The following is a 16,825-nucleotide window of genomic DNA, read 5'->3' on the forward strand; positions in this document are numbered from 1 at the left end:
CCCCCGGACCTCCCCAGGATGTGGCCTGATTTGGAGCCAGGGTCTTTACACAGGTGATACGGTTAAGGTGAGGTCATTCGGGTCGGCCCTACTCCAATAGGACTGGCGTCCTTGTAAAAGGGAAATTTGGATACAGGCGTACACAGAGGGAAGATGATGGGAGGGCACAAGGGGAAGACGGCCGTCTGCAAGCCGACGGGAGAGGCCTCCGAAGGAACTGGCCCTGCCAACACCTTGACCTCAGACTTCTGGCCTCCAGAACTGGGAGACAATAAATGTCTGTTCTAATTCACCCAGTTTGGGGTGCTTTGTCAGAGCAGCCCCAGCAAACGATATCCAACTGACATTCCATTTCACTGTGAAAGGGCACAAAAGTTTCTGCTCTGAGTTCCAGAATGTGTGATAACCGTATTTTGTTTCTGTTTTGGCCAGGCTGGATCTAGGGGGTCAGAGGTGAATAAGTCAGGTCTAAAGCACTTCTAGAAAGCTACCCTCAGGCCGGGCACGCACTGGCAGCAACGCTGTGGATGGTGATGTTGGCTTCAGAGATGGAAGAATACAAGATGTGTTGTCCTTCTCGCACATGGACAGGGTTGACCAGCTGACCTAGGAGATGACAGAGCAAATCGCGAGACATGAGCACGTATTAGGCACGGGATCCCCCGCTGCCCACCTGGCCCCTCGGTTTACGACTCAGATGATAAAGAATCAAGGAAAATGCAGCCGTGAGATGCAATGCTGTAAAACATCACATAGAATTCCTTAGGTTTAAGAAAATGCGACCCCCCCCCGCCCAATCTTCTTGATGTGAGAGCTCTGAGGAATGGACTGGATACCAGGTGAACTGCAGGATGCCTTTTACTATACAGGTAACATGTAATCAGAACTTTCTTTCTGAAATGCCCCCCACCCACCCCCCATGGCCAGGCCAGCCCTAAGCCCTTTTCTTGCATTGGAAGGAAACAGCTGTGTTCAGGTGGCTGACTGGTACTAGGGGGCGTGCTGCAATTGTGGGTGCTCTGGCAGCCACTGTTGTGCCCAGAGGTCCCTGACAGCACCTCCTCCTGGGGGGGCTGCCTTTTGCTCTTCTCCTTACTTGGGCTGGTAGGCTGGGGCTCATGTGTCTAGGCCTCAAAACAAGATCTGCAGTTCCTGGACTTGGCCCCTCTGCCCTAGGCGTCCAGTGACTTTCAGAACCTGCCTTCAGGGCCTAAATATCCCAGGAGGAGGGAAATGGGGGTTGGGGGGTCGAAGTGAGGATGGCAAAGTGACAATGGGCTTGTCGTCATCCACTCAGGTCAGGGAGAGAAAAAATGACCGCTTGTGCTTGCCCACCCTGAGCCTGGGCCTCGCTCACCTGCGTTTCGGGAAACCAGCAGGCTCTTCTCAAACCAGAAGATCAGGATGCCTTTCTGGCCCGGAGCAATAAGGATGTCAAGGGTCCCATTGTAGTCAAAGGGCAGCCCAAAACTGCGGTTCAGGGGGTGGTCTGAGTAGCCGAACATGGCCTGAGAGAAGAATATTGAATCTTGAGCAAGAAAAGAAATGACCGCAATAGAACTGTGTGAGTCCATGTGCTTTGTCACTGGAACTTTCTTCAGACCTTATTACCTAGTCCGGTGGTTCTCAGCTTGGGGTGATTCTGCCCCCAGGGGACACTGGACAGAGTCTGGGCTCATCTGTGGATGTCATGACTTGCAGGGCTCCTGGTATCGAATAAGTGGGGGCAGGTGGCTGCTCTACACCCCACAGCACCCGGGATGGGCCCTCATGACAAAGGACACCCCCGCGGTGCTGAGAGCCCTCTCTCTCCTTCTGCTCTGCCACGCCCACGTTGGTGCCCTTGTACCTGGATTATTATTCAAGCTGATTTCCCAGGGCTGGTCCCCAGATTCTTTTCTTTCTTTTTTTTTTTGGCCATGTCCTGTGGCTTACGGGATCTTAATTCCACGATCAGGGATCAAACCCGGCCCTGGCAGTGAAAGCGCAGAGTCCTAACCACTGGACCGCCAGGGAATTCTGCACCCGCCCCAACCCCCGCCCCCACCGATTCTTTTCCTAACAGCCTTTTGTGTCTTGTGACCCTCTAAGGTCTGGCTCTTAAGTAAAGTCTAAATTACTCTCCGTGGTTCTCAAAGTTCTCTCTCATCTGCTCTTTTTTTTAAATTAAAGTATAGTTGATGTACAATGTTGCAATAGTTTCTGGTGTATAGCAAAGTGATTCAGTTATATATAAATTCCTTTTCAGATTCTTTTCTATCATCTGTTCTTTACGGAAGACCTCTGACAGCACTACACAAGGATGGAATTAAAAAACCCAACACTGGGGCCTCCCTGGTGGTGCAGTGGTTAGGAACCCGCCTGCCACTGCAGGGGACGTGGGTTCGAGCCCTGGTCCGGGAAGATCCCACATGCTGCGGAGCAACTAAGCCCATGTACCACAACTACTGAGCCCCCATGCCACAACTACTGAAGCCCATGCGTCTAGAGCCTGTGCTCCGCAACAAGAGAAGCCACTGCAATGAGAAGCTCGCGCACCGCAACGAAGAGTAGCTCCGCTCTCCTCAACTAGAGAAAACCTGCGTGCAGCAACGAAGACCCAACGTAGCCAAAAATAAATAAAATTTATATATTTAAAAAAACCCAACACTGACACTGGTTCATAAGTGAGTCCCACCAAGATACTGGCATCCGTTTTCCAGAAGATGCACCGAGGCGGAGGGAGAGATTTTCCCCAGGATGGCTTGCCGAGTGCCTCCGAGTTTGCAGCAGATGTACGTGGTTTGCAGGATCCTAGTTCCCCGACCACGGATGGAACACGTGGCCCCTGCAGTGAAAGTGCCGAGTCCTAACCACTGGACCACCAGGGAGTTCCCTGGGTGGCTTTCTAAGTGCCTCCTGGGGCGAGGAGAGAAGCTTAGCGGGTCAGGGCCACGGTGGACTGTGCACGGGCTGCTGACCTTGACTCGCCCCGCCCCCACCGCGGCCGCAGGGGCCAGACCCACCCATCCTCACTAGGCGCGCTAAGGGACCGTGAGTGAATGTGAGTCCGCAGCCCCCAGCCCACGCCTGCTCAGCGATGGGTTGGCTGCCTGCCGGTCCCTGGAGCCTGAGACGCATCATCTCAGCAGAGCTGCCAGGGGTCCGAGTAGCCAATTAAGACAACGAGCCAAACACTAGAGTGCATTCCGCTTTTAATTGCTCACTGCGGTGGCTTAAGAGCCCAGGCCAGAGAAAACGCCAAGGGCCCCTGTTCGTCCCTCCGCAACGGAACCGCGGAGGGTCCCCTGGGTCAGCGCAGGGGTGGGGTTCATTTCCCTGTGTGGGAAGCCCCAGTCAAAAGGCGCCTGCAGGGACTTCCCTGACGGTCCAGTGATTTAGGAATCCGTGCTTCTACTGCAGGGTGCACGGTTCGATCCCTGATCTGGCTGGGGAACTAAGATCTCGCATGCCGCATGGTGTGGCCAAAAAACAAACAAACAAACAAGCAAAAAAAAAAAAAAAAAAACACCCAGGGCCTCGGCCTCGGGAGGTGGAAGGGCCAGGAACTGAAAAGTACTGAGTCAGAGAGCCGGGAAGTGGCTCCAGGCTTCCCCCTCCTCCCTCCCTCAGGAGTCAGAGGTCTGAAGACCAAGCCTGGGCTGGGAATGCAGAGATGCGCAGAGCCTGCCTGACCGGAGGCAGGAGTCCTTGACCACAACGCCTTCAGAGCCTGCCCGTGCATCGTGCCCCAGGTGTGGAGTGGGGAGGGCAGCTCCCCCAACCTCCGCCCCCATGCCCTCCAGGTAGAGCCTTGTGACTGCCTGTGGTCAGATCTGGGAAACCATGCACAGGTTGTAACCAGAGCCGGACTCCTCAGCCACCTCTACTTTCTTGGGATTTCCAGAGTCTGGGAGTGTCTCATTCACCAGGCGCCCTGGCAGTGCGTGCTCATGAGGGACTCTGGGTGGGGGTCTGGGCCCGCCGTGTGGTTAGAGGGTGGGGCTTGCAGCCACCAGGTAGCAGCCCAGCCTCTGGGAGCTTCCTGATGGTGGGTCTCCCCCAAACTTCAGAGTGGCACACCTTGCTTACAGATTTTGCAACACGGGGGTACTGGCTGTACTTTAATCTTTGCCTGACTTAATATTTTTTCTTCAGATGCACTTTGCATGGACTGATTCCTCTTCTTAACTTAGTCTTATCCTAAATGATACCTGTGAAGTCACAGTTTTCATGTCCCGATTTTCTGAATCCACGTGAAAATAACTGTTAACAAAAGGGTTGACGTGAGGCATTTAAAATGGTCTTGGGTGCCACCCGTGACACATGCACCACACCTTGTATTTTATCCCTTAGTGCCCAGCACCTCCTAGACCTACTTAAATATTGCTGAGTGCATGCCTGAATGAGCTAATGAATGGGGGGAGAGAGAGATGGTGGGCGTGTGGGTGGGTGGAAGGGTATATGGATGAATAGGTAGCTGGGTGGATGGATGGTTGAGTAGATGGATGAATGGATGGATGTGTGGATGGATGGGTGGATGGAAGGATAAGCAGGTTAATGGATGGGTGGATGGATGGATAAGTAGGTTGATGGACGGATGAGTAGGTGGGTAGATAGGTGGATGGATAAATAGATAAATGGAAGAATGAATAGATGGATGGATGGGTGGATGGATGAGTAGATGGGTGGGTAGGTGGGTTGGTGGATGGATGGATGGATGGATTAATGAATAAGTAGGTTAATGGATGGATGGATGAGTAGGTAGATGGAAGGATGGGTGGGTGGTTGGATAAATAGATAAATGGAAGAATGGATAGATTGATAGATGGATATGTGGATGGATGAGTAGGTGGGTCAATGAGTGGGTGGATGGATACATGGATGGACAGGTGAATGAAAAGCTAGATGGATTTCAGATATGAAAATCTAAGTGTGTGAGTTTTGACAAAAACCTGGCTTGGGGTAAGGGTCACTGAAGTGGTTCTTCCCAGTCCAAAAGGTACTCACCTTCCGTTGGTCAACGAGAAGCAGCCCAACCTGTGAGAGGGAGTAGAAGTAGAAGATCCCGCCCAAGGAACCGACTAGTTCTGCCTACGAAACAAACAAAATAGAAGTAAGTCTTAAACGTGTGCTTAATTCTAAATTTAACTCTAGATTATCCAGTAAGCTAAAAGGAAGGAAAGTCTTTTTCTTTTTAACAATATTGTGATCTGTTTTCCCTCTGTAAAAATGTAGCATGTAGGGCAGAACTTTGAATGAAGTTGGCTTTGCCTGGGCTGATAGGGGAAGTGGTGTGACCCACACTGTGAGGTGCCTGCCTAGGTCCCTCAGTCCTGCCTAGGTTCCTCACTCCTGATCTTTGGCTGGTCAGCAAAGTGCCCACGAGCAGGCAAGTTGGAGCATGAGACCAAGGACCCCAACCTAGGGACAGTGGGACAGATTGCCCTGGCAACCCAGCTGGCTCCCTCCAGACACTTTTCAGGTAAGAGAGAAAGACCACCATTTTATTTAAGCCTCTGTTATTTGGTTGTGTGTGTGTGTGTCGGGGTGGGGAGTATTTCTATTATATACAGTGTCCTCCCCCAATTCATAGGTTGAAACCCTAACCCCATGTCTTCGTCTGTTAGGGCTGCTATAACAAAATACCATAGACTGGGAGGCTTATAACAACAGTGCCCTCCTTTATAAGGGCACTAATCTCATTCATAAGGGCTCCACCCTCATGACCTAAGCACCTCCCAAAGGCCCCCATCTCCTAATACATCACATCAGGCATTAGGATTTCAACATATGAATTTCGGGGGGGGACACAAACATTCAGACCATAGCATCCCCAAAATGATGGTATTTGGAGGTATGGTCTTTCGGTAGCAATTAAGTTTACTAAGCCCTAATCCAGGAAAACCTCATCTTAACTAATTACATCTACAAAAATCCTATTTCCAAGGAAGGTGACATTCTGAGGTTTCAGGGTGGACATGAATTTTAGGGGGACACATGTTCAACCCAGTCCAGTTCTCTCATCTGTAAGATGGGGATGCTGGTGGTACCTGATGTTGTAATCCATGTGCAGCCTTTACTATGGCACAAGCTTTTTTCCATGAACCGTGCTGTCTCCTTTCCTAACTTCCTAATCTCCCTAGCCAGCTGCTCTGACCTGAAATTCTTCCCTACGCTCCCATCCGCTGGACTCTTCGAGAGAGAAAAGTCCTTGCTCGCCACAGACAGCTAATTACTCCTATCCCACAGGACACATTTTTCTGTTTGTTTGTTCATTTTCTTACCAAATTGAACATACCTGTCTTTCCTGGGAATATTTCTGAAATCTGTATCCCCGGGTATTTGAGAAATAGATATTGGCCTGAGATATCTGATCTCCACGCAAATAAGCAAAAACCGAGTTACTTATATCCTGGAAGAACACACAAATAAAACAGCCTCTTTAAAAGGAGATAGAAGGTGGGGGGGCGGCGGCTGGGGAGATGTTCTTTAAACAGATAAATCAGTTCTGGAGGTCTAATGCATAGCATAGTGATCACAGACAGCAATACCATATTAGAAACTTCAAAGTTCCTGAGAAACTAGATCTTGTTTCCACAACAGAAAAGCAATGGTAATTTTGTGACATGACAGGATGGTAATCATACCGCAACATGTAAATGTGCAAATCAACACGTTGTATACCTTAACTTTACACAGTGTGGTATATCAGTGACATCTCAATTTAAAAAGCAGGGAGGACAGATGCCAGTGATAACATGCCTGGGCATTTAACCCAGAGAGATGAAAACTTATGTCCACACAAACACCTGTACATGAACATTTATAGTGGCTTTATTTGCACCAGCCAAAGAGTGGAAACAACCCAATGCTGGTACACCCACCACTGTGGAAAAGAGCAGACTACACATATACGTGACAAATCAGATGAGTCTCCTGAGAACTTTGCTGAGAAAAGCTAGTCCCCAAAGGTTTCATATTGAATGATCCCATTTATACGACATTCTCGACATGATAAAATTAGAGAGATGGAGAACACGTTAGTGGTTGCCAGGGGTTAGGGCAGGGCACAGAGGTATGGAGAGTTTTGGGGCCATGAATCAGTTCAGGGTTTTCCTTTGTTTCTTTTTTTGTGTGTGTGGTACACGGGCCTCTCACTGTTGTGGCCTCTCCCGCTGCGGAGCACAGCCTCCGGATGCGCAGGCTCAGCGGCCATGGCCCACGGGCCCAGCTGCTCCGCGGCATGTGGGATCCTCCCAGACCGGGGCACGAACCCATGTCCGCTGCATTGGCAGGCGGACTCTCAACCACTGCGCCACCAGGGAAGCCCCAGTTCAGTGTTTTGATGGCAATAGCGGTTCTCTGACTTTAGGCAGTTGTATCCATGTCAATTTCCTGTTTGTATCACTATAGTTATGTAAGATGTAACCACTGGGGGAAACTGGGTGAGGGATACATGGGACTCTGTATTATTTTTTCAACTTCCTGTACATCTATAATGATTTCAGAATAACAGGTTTTAAAAAAAGAAGATAGATGGATATATTCACAGTGTGTCAGCCAGATGATCCCAGGAGCTCCAGAGCCCTCCCACGGGCTCTCGGTCCTCTTCTGAACCCTGGGAGATAACATGGCCTGAGTCCTGAGTCCACCCCTGTCCCAGCCCTCAAGGCTTACACTTTTTTTTTTTCCTGCTTCGCTGCATGGCATGCGGTATCTTAGTTCCCTGACCAGGGATCAAACCCGTGACCCCTGCAGTGGAAGCATGGAGTCCTAACCGCTGGACCGCCAGGGAAGTCCCTACACTGTCTTTATTTCCATTCATAATTAGCTCACAGCAGAGTAAAAAATGAGATACAACACATGGTACTCACCATGCAAAAGGAATTTCCACTGTAACAACAGTTGTCACCAGAAATATGTGAAACAGGGTGTTCTACACCTGAAAGGAAAAGGGCATTGAAATGCTCTCTGAGTTCCCTGAACGTTCAGAGAGAAGGTTAGAGCAGGGCTTCTCATCCTCCACACTGACATCTGGGGCCAGATCGTTCTCAGCTGAAGGGGCTCCTGGGCACGGTAGGATGTTTTGCAGCATCCCTGCTTCTACTGACTTATTTAACTTATTCAATTAGTTATATAATGATTTATTTAACCAGTGGAACTCTACTCCAGTCTTTTTTTTTTAAGGTTTTTCTTAAGCTTTAGATCACAAAGCATCCTTTTTTTTTTTAGTTAAAAATTTTTTTTTAAATTTATGGCATGTAGGATCTTAGTTCCTGACCAGGGATGGAACATGTGACCCCTGCAGTGAAAGCACGGAGTCTTTTTTTTCCAAATAGAATTTATTTATTTAGGCTGTGTCAGATCTTAGTTGTGACATGAGGGATCTTAGCTGTGGCGTGCAAACTCTTAGTTGCAGCATGTGAACTCTTTTAGTTGTGGCATGCATGTGGGCTCTAGTTCCCTGACCAGGGATTGAACCTGGGCCCCCTGCATTGGGAGCTTGGAGTCTTACCCACTGGACCTCCAGGGAAGTACCTCTCCTCTAGTCTTGACAACCAAAAATGTCTTCAGACATTGCCAAGTGTCATCTGGCGGGTGAGGGGCAGAATTGTCCCTTGTTAAGAACCACTGGTTTGGGGTCTTCCTTGGTGGTGCAGTGGTTAGGAATCTGCCTGACAATGCAGGGGACACGGGTTCAATCCCTGGTCCAGGAAGATCCCACCTGCCGCAGAGCAACTAAGCCTGTGCGCCACAACTACTGAACCTGCGCTCTAGAGCCCGTGCTCCGCAACAAGAGAAGCCACCGCTATGAGAAGCCCACGCACTGCAACGAAGAGTAGCCCCCGCTCGCCGCGACTAGAGAGAGCCTGTGTGCAGCAACGAAGACCCAATGCAGCCAAAAATAATAAATAAATAAATAAAATTTTTAAAAAAAGAGAGAGAGAAAAGATAAAACTTGAAAAAAGAAAGAGCCCACAAGCCATGCAGGGCAGGGGGATAATATATTAAAAAAAATACCCCACTGCTTTGGCAGAAACTCTTTTAGGACTCTGCCAAAATTGCAGGAAGGGTGCCCTTCTCTTAGCAAGGCATTCTTTGATTCTGTTTTAAAAGGAGAAGCTTCAGCTCCAAAGAAAATACACACGTGGCCAACAAGCACATGAAAAGATGCTCAACATCACTAATCATTAGGGAAATGCAAAGCAAAACCACAGTGAGATACTGTCCCACACCCATTAGGATGGCTACTATGACAGAAACAGAAAACAAGCTTCAGTGACAATGTAAAAAAATTGGAAACCTTGTACACTGGTGGTGGGAATGTAAAATGGTTCGGCAGTGTGGAAAACAGTGTGGAGGTTCCTCACAAAATGGAAAATATGATCCAGCCAATTCCACTTCTGGGTACACACCCACCAAAAACTAATAGCAGGGACTCAAGGAGACATCTGTGTACACATGTTCAAACTGGCATTATTCACAATAGCTAAAACATGGAAGCAGCCGAGTGTCCATTGACAGATAAATAGATAAGAAAATGTGGTCCATTCATACAATAGAATACTATTCAGCATTAAAAAGGAAGGAAATTCTTTTTTATATATAAATGTATTTATTTTATTTATTTTTGGCTGCATTGGTTGCTGTGCGCGGGCTTTCTCCAGTTGTGGCGAGCAGGGGCTACTCTTCGTTGCGGTGCGTGGGCTTCTCATTGCAGTGGTTTCTCTTGTTGCAGAGCACGGGCTGTAGAGCGCAGGCTCAGTAGTTGTGGCACATGGGCTTAGTTGCTCCACGGCATGTGGGATCTTCCCGGACCAGGGATCGAACCCGTGTCCCCTGCATTGGCAGGCAGATTCTTAACCACTGCGTCATCAGGGAAGTCCCAAAAAGGAAGGAAATTCTGACACACGTTACAACATGGATGAACCTTGAGGACATTATGCTCAGTGAAGTATGATCCCAATACTGTATGATCCCACTCATTTGAGGTCCCTAGAGGAGACACATTCATAGAGACAAAGTAGAATTGTGGGTGCAGGGCTGGGGAGGAGGATGGGGAGTTAGCTGTTGGGATGCTAGTAAACAAATTGATGGAGAGAAGAGGAAGGACAGAGAGTAGACTGACTTACGTTACAAGGAGCCCTGATGGTTCCTTCGTAAGTTAAATATAGAATTTCCATCTGACCCAGCAATTCCACTCCTAGGTACCTACCCAAGAGAATTGAAAACATGTATCCACACAAAAACTTGTACACAGGTGTTCACAGCGGCACTATTCACCACGGACCAAAGGGGGAAACGACCTCAATGTCCACCAGATGATGAATGGATACACAGAAGTGGTCAATCCACACAATGGAGTGTTACTCAGCCATAAGAAGGAATGACCTCCTAATACACGCTGCGACATGGATGAATCTCAGAAACGTGATGCTCGGTGAGAGAACCCAGAGGAAAAAGGCCACATGTTGTGTGATTCCATTTATATGAAACATCCAGGACAGGCAAATCCACACAAATGGAGAGCGGGTGAGTGGTTGCCAGGGGCTGGGGGAGGGGGAGGGGGAGGGACTGTGAATGAGGACGGGGTTTCCTTTCGGGGGGATGACAATGTTCTGGTACTCAACAGTGGTGACTTTTGCACACCATTGCGAATGTACTAAATGCCATTGAACTGTACACTTGAAAATGGTTAAAATGGTGACTTGTATGCCCCTCCCCCCCAGAAAGGGAAAAGAGCCTTGAATTGTGAGAGAGAAAAGAATTGGACTGGAAGATTAGGAGGGGCACTGGGAGAGGATTGGGGCGTGAAGGAAAAGCCCTTCAACCACCAATGGTTGAAGTTTGGAGGAAGAGAGAGGAAGGTGGCGAGGAGGGAGAGATTTTAGGCAGTGTCGCTGTGGGTGGGAAGATCTGTAAAGAGTAGGTCAACTGATGTCTTGGAGGCTGATGCATGTTTGGGGTGGATATGACCAATTGATGAGATGGTTATAAGACTGGCCCCCAGGGACTTCCTTCGTGGTCCAGCAGTTAAGACTCTGCGCTCCCAGTGCAGGGGGCCAGGGTTTGATCCCTGGTCAGAGAACTAGATCCCGCATTGCAACTAAGAGTTCATGTGCCGCAACTAAAAGATCCCGAATGTCAAACTAAAACCTGGCTCAGCCAAATAAATAGATGAATATTAACAACAACAACAAAAAGACTGGCCCCCAGGCAGCCCAGCTTTACTTGCGTTATCCATTCTCTGTGGCCCATTCATGCTGTGTTTACCACAATCCTCGATGGAAACACTCAGTCCCCCCCGTGGGATGGGGTTTCAGGCCAATTTTTATTGAACTTTAAAGGACAACGTAGGGAATTCCCTGGTGGTCCAGTGGTTAGGACTCAACGCTTTCACTGCCCAGGTTCAATCCCTGCTTGGGGAATTAAGATCCTGCAAGCCACTTGGTGCAGCAGAAAAAAAAAACAACCAGACAATGTAATGTCCAGGGGCTGGGACTTCCCTGGTGGTCCAGTGGCTAAGACTTCACGCTCCCAATGCAGGGGGCTCAGGTTCGATCCCTGGTCAGGGAACTAGAGCCCACAGGCCACAACTAAGAGCCCACATGCTGCAACTAAGAGTTCACATGCCGCAACTAAAAGATCCTGCATGCCAGCAACTAAAGATCCCACCCGCCTCAATGAAGATCCCACACGCGTCAACAATGATCCCGCGTGCTGCAGCTAAGACTTGACGCAGCCAAATAAATAAATAAATAGTTTAAAAAAATGTCCAGGGGCTGACATCCAAGTAGCTGCATCGTCTGTTCTTCTGAGCCTTTTCTCTGATGTTGGTCAAATGCAAACAAGAGTAAAAAATACAGAATACGCATACCTGTAGATGCATTCCAGGAATTGGCTTCATAATCATAAACATAGACTTTTCGATTCACTACTAACAGCAATACTGAACCAGCAAAATGTGCTGATGTTACTTCTGGTATGCCAACCTAAGAGTAATGACATATACAATATCAGTATGTACATCTCTTCGGACATCGATTCAGAAAGCGATACTTCTAGACACGCATCCATGGAACATTCATTCCAGCAAGAGTTCTTTGGGTCCTAGATATTGGGAACCATGTATCTTGGGGATTAGCTGAAAGCAAAACGGGGAGGTCGAAATTGGTGTTTGGTGCCCTTGGATAGCTAAATTTGCTCCATCTCCTTCTCCTGTGTCAAAACCTTCTCTGAGGATAGGCACTTCCCTGGTGGTCCACGGACGAAGACTCCATGCTCCCAATCCAGGGGGCCCGGGTTCGATCCCTGGTCGGGGAACTAGATCCTGCATGCCACAACTAAGAAATCTGCATGCCGCCATGAAGATCCCAAGTGCTGCAACTAAGACCCAGCACAGCCTACATAAATAAATATTTAAAAAAAATCTTCTCTGAGGATAAAGGCTACAGCATAGATGACGAATCATAAGCATAACTGATAAGTGTGTCACTTATGAGAGAAACTGGTATTTTAGCAGATGGCGGAAGCTTCTGGAGCATAGGTGCTGTCAAATTTCTCAAGATAGTTCCTAAGCGGGTACAGGTTTTTCTGTTTTGGTTGAGGGCAATTTGGGGAGGCCCTGAAATCAGTGTATGTAATCTATCACACAACCAATTATAGGGAGCTCTTGCAAGAATTCTGGTTCTTTTTTCAGGGGAAAGAAAAAGCACCTGTTTTGGTAGTAAGGGCAGAATAGAATCAAGCCTTCTTTTGGCTTAGAAATTGCTCTCAATGTCTTTAAGAGGTACATCGTAAAATAAGCCCCCAAACTAACAAAAACAGACTAGCGTGGTGTTTTCTGAACTATATCTAACCCTAAGTATTACTTATTTCAAGCATCCCTCGGATCGTTCAGCAAAATAACTACCTGCATTGACGTAGGGATGGAAAATGGAAGGACACTACTCTCAAAGCTGTTCTTCGTGAGAAAAACTTGTCTTCTGAAATAAACAATAAAAGGGTTCAATTAGGACAATCTCACACAAGAAAAGAAAAAAGACAATGGCAGACATTCTAAAAATGTTCTATTCAAATGAAATTCTTTTCTTAACAAGGAACCATTTTGCCCCTATCTATCTATCATCTACTTATTTATTTTATTATTTCTTTTGATGTTGGGGGTACGAGTTTATTAATTAATTAATTTATTTTTGGCTGTGTTGGGTCTTCGTTTCTGTATGAGGGCTTTCTCCAGTTGTGGCAAGCGGGGGCCACTCTTCATCGCGGTGCGTGGGCCTCTCACTGTCGTGGCCTCTCTTGTTGCGGAGCACAGACTCCAGACGCGCAGGCTCAGTAGTTGTGGCGCACGGGCCCAGTTGCTCTGTGGCATGTGGGATCCTCCCAGACCAGGGCTCGAACCCGTGTCCCCTGCATTAGCAGGCAGATTCTCAACCACTGCGCCATCAGGGAAGCCCCGATCATCTATTTATTTTTGTGTGAGTAATCCTCTATAGCCTGGGTATTTGACTTCTTGAAATAACATTATTTGAAAGGTGTGACCATGTCAAAAATAAAATTATATAAAATGTACATTAAGTGACAGCTTGTTTTGCTCAGGGCGAACTTCAGTTTTGTCCTTTATTTTACTCTGATCCCACTAAAGTAAAGGCTTTCAGACCAGGAATGTGTATGTATAAAAGAAACAGTATGCTCCCTTATGCAGGGAACTTTTAAGAAGCAAAAGGCCATCCATGAACATGGTATATCACTTCCTTATCCAGATCTCCTTCTCTTGCCCCCTCCAGAAGAATTTTATGGTTTGAGGCAGACAGGAGTTACTGAGTTAATTCCTATGCATTTTAAAGTTTTTGGGACTTCCTTGGTGGTCCAGTGGTTAAGTATCCGTCTTGCAGTGCAGGGGACACTGGTTCGATCCCTGGTCGGGGAACTAAGATCCTACCTGCTGTGGGGAAACTAAGCCCACGTGCCACAACTAGAGAGCCCGCATGCCACAACTAGAGAGCCCATGTGCCACAACTAGAGAGAAGCCCGCACACCACAACGAAGAGCCCGTGTGCCACAACTAAGACCTGACGCAGCCAAAAAATAAATAAATAGATATTTAAAAATAAAGCTTTTTTTGCTACTGTGAATGGCACCATTCATAACTGCCTTAGGTCAAGCATCTGTGACAAGCTACACGTAATTATTTTAGCTACTTGTGTGTCTCTTCATCTGTCATTCCTTAACTCTACCCCAACTGTGGACTCCCTGTAGGCCAGCATCTAGCAACACAGGACAGAGCCGTCTCTTTTAATGTTTGTGGAATCGAAGAATGAGGGCAAACGTAATGTTTTAATAATAATAATAAAAAAGTAGCAATATCTTACCCTAGATACAGGGCTATGTTTTTCTTACAAGGATGCTTCATCAAGCGAGTTGTCCCAGATGAAAAATACAGGTGGTCCTAGAGAGAGAGTCACAAAATCTTAATCCTATCAATGCTCATAAATGCCTGATGAAAACAGTTTCCTAACGTGTAACACTGAAAATGTAAAGGTGAAATCTGAATTAGGCAGGTGGATGGCATCTAAGTCATTTTCCTCTTTTTTAAAAATAATTAATTTTATTTTTGGCTGCCTTGGGTCTTTGTTCCTGCGTGCAGGCTTTCTCTAGTTGTAGTGAGCGGGGGCTACTCTTCATTGCAGTGAATGAGCTTCTCATTGCTGTGGCTTTTCTTGTTGTGGAGCACCGGCTCCAGGTGCACCAGCTTCAGTAGTTGTGGCACGCAGGCTCAGTAGCTGTGGCTCGTGGGCTCTAGAGCGCAGGCTCAGTAGTTGTGACGCATGGGCTTGTTGCTCCACAGCATGGGGGAATCTTCCTGGACCAGACTGCCTTGGCAGGCAGATTCTTAACCACTGTACCACCAGGGAAGCCCATTTTCCTCTTTTGATATTATCCTCTGGTTCTGTCAGAGGTCACCAATGGGGAAAGCTGGGTGAGAGGGACCTGGGACATCTCGGCACTGTTTTGCAGTGCGCTGTGAATCTATGATTATGTCAAAATAAAAAGTCTAAAAAGACTCACAGGATAATGATTCATATCACATCCCCTCTGTGTATATGTTACTTATTTACAGATTACTTATTGAGAGGCCAGAGGCCAAAAAAAAAGTTAGAAACCAGTCACTTGATTATTTAGCAATGCTGACACCACTTCTGAAATAACACAATGTCAATAGGAAAAACATTTGAGCTGACAAAGTATTTTTTTCTTCATGCCTTTTAGGCACATGCAGGTGAAAGGAAGTTTCCTGCTGCACTGTGTCATGTAAACAAAGTAAGTTTGCTTCCTATGTCACTCTGCATTTAAAAAGTCCTATCGGATAGAACGCTGGATAAAAACTCAGGTGATCTGAGTTCTAAACCCAGCTGCAGCTCTTGTCTTTGTTCAGGCTACTTGACTTTTCTCTCAATTAGCTTTTTTTTTCCAGTACATGGGCCTCTCACTGTTGCGGCCTCTCCCTTTGTGGAGCACAGGCTCCGGACGCGCAGGCTCAGCGGCCATGGCTCACGGGCCCAGCCGCTCCGCGGCATGTGGGATCCTCCCGGACCGGGGCACGAACCCATGTTCCCTGCATCGGCAGGCAGACTCTCAACCACTGCGCCACCAGGGGAGCCCTCAATTAGCTTTTTAGTGACATGCAAAAGGTTAATGCCTATTTCAAAAGGCAATGGTAAGGATTAGATGAAGTAATGTTCTATGCCGGACACAACACTGGCACCCAAGAAATACTAGGAAGTATTAGTTCTGATCCAGCGATTAGATAAAAGTGAAGAATGAATGTTAACTGTGGAGCCACGTACCCCTTGAATTTGTTCTCTGACGTGAAACACCTTTCCTGTCCTCACCGTACGAATACTAGAGGTAAGAGATAAGAAAACATCTGTCAATGTTTATGAAACAGTCGGCATGACTCCTACCAGGTTGCCTCTGGGTTAACGGTGCAGTAGCTGTTCTTGAAGCTTTTAGGGTTATGGGAGCCCCTGGAAAATCTGATGAAACAGTGGACCCTCCTCTCCTAGAAACAGACATATGTATATGCAAAAATGGAGATGTGGTTCCTGAGAGCTGGTTAAGCTCATTTGCAGACCCCAGATTAGGCAAATGAGGAGTGCCTACTGCCAGATTTTGTTTTTTGTCTGTGGGGTGGGGAGGTGTTGGTGGCTGGGAGAATGTTGCTCCAGTTTACAGCAGGTTCTCAATCTTGGATGTGAGTCAGAAGCACCTGGTGGCGGGGGGTGTGCCTGATACAGACTGTAGATTGCTGGGCCACACTGCTGAGTCTTTGGTTCAGCAGATCCAGGGAACTGCAGTTCTAACAAATTCCCGGGTAATGCTGCTGCTGTTGGCCCAGGACCACTCTCTGAGAACCAGTGTGGGAAACGGGAGAATTGGATGTGACCAATCTTTGCAGACTTTGAGACACATCCTGCTATTAAATCTTGCTGGAAAGTCCCACTCCCCACTCCCTTATTAAGGGCAAGTGTATCGTTAATTTTGCTGGGTCTGTTTTCACGTCTATAAAATAAGGTTAAGGAATCACTTCGCCATGAAACTCGTTGTAAAGATCAAATGAGGCCATGCAACAGAAACGCATTCTCTATTTCTTCAGCAAACAGGGCCCTGCAGAGTGCGACAGCTCATTCCAGGCAGGAGTTCCCTGAGGGTGGGAACTGGGCTTTAGCATCTGTCCCGTGCCCACGGCACCGCGTGTACAGTATTTACTAATCTAACATTTACTGAAATCCAAAAATGTTCTGGGCAAGCAGTGAATAACAGAAAACACTCTATACCT

General features: G+C 47.5%; 1 protein-coding gene across 1 annotated transcript in view; it reads right to left on the reverse strand.

Moving 5' to 3' along the window:
- CATSPERD (cation channel sperm associated auxiliary subunit delta) overlaps nt 1-16,825 on the reverse strand; it is a 39,537-nt gene that overhangs the window by 21,729 nt on the left and 983 nt on the right. The window contains exons 2-10 of the mRNA XM_030879396.2: nt 15,834-15,888; nt 14,358-14,434; nt 12,896-12,968; nt 11,861-11,975; nt 7,857-7,924; nt 6,281-6,394; nt 4,990-5,073; nt 1,358-1,508; nt 511-606 (exon numbers count right to left, since the gene is read on the reverse strand). Coding sequence (XP_030735256.1) covers nt 511-606; nt 1,358-1,508; nt 4,990-5,073; nt 6,281-6,394; nt 7,857-7,924; nt 11,861-11,975; nt 12,896-12,968; nt 14,358-14,434; nt 15,834-15,888 — 833 coding nt within the window. The remainder of the gene's footprint in view (nt 1-510; nt 607-1,357; nt 1,509-4,989; nt 5,074-6,280; nt 6,395-7,856; nt 7,925-11,860; nt 11,976-12,895; nt 12,969-14,357; nt 14,435-15,833; nt 15,889-16,825) is intronic.

The sequence above is a fragment of the Globicephala melas genome, chromosome 3, assembly GCF_963455315.2.
Source record: "Globicephala melas chromosome 3, mGloMel1.2, whole genome shotgun sequence".
Classification (NCBI taxonomy): domain Eukaryota; kingdom Metazoa; phylum Chordata; class Mammalia; order Artiodactyla; family Delphinidae; genus Globicephala; species Globicephala melas.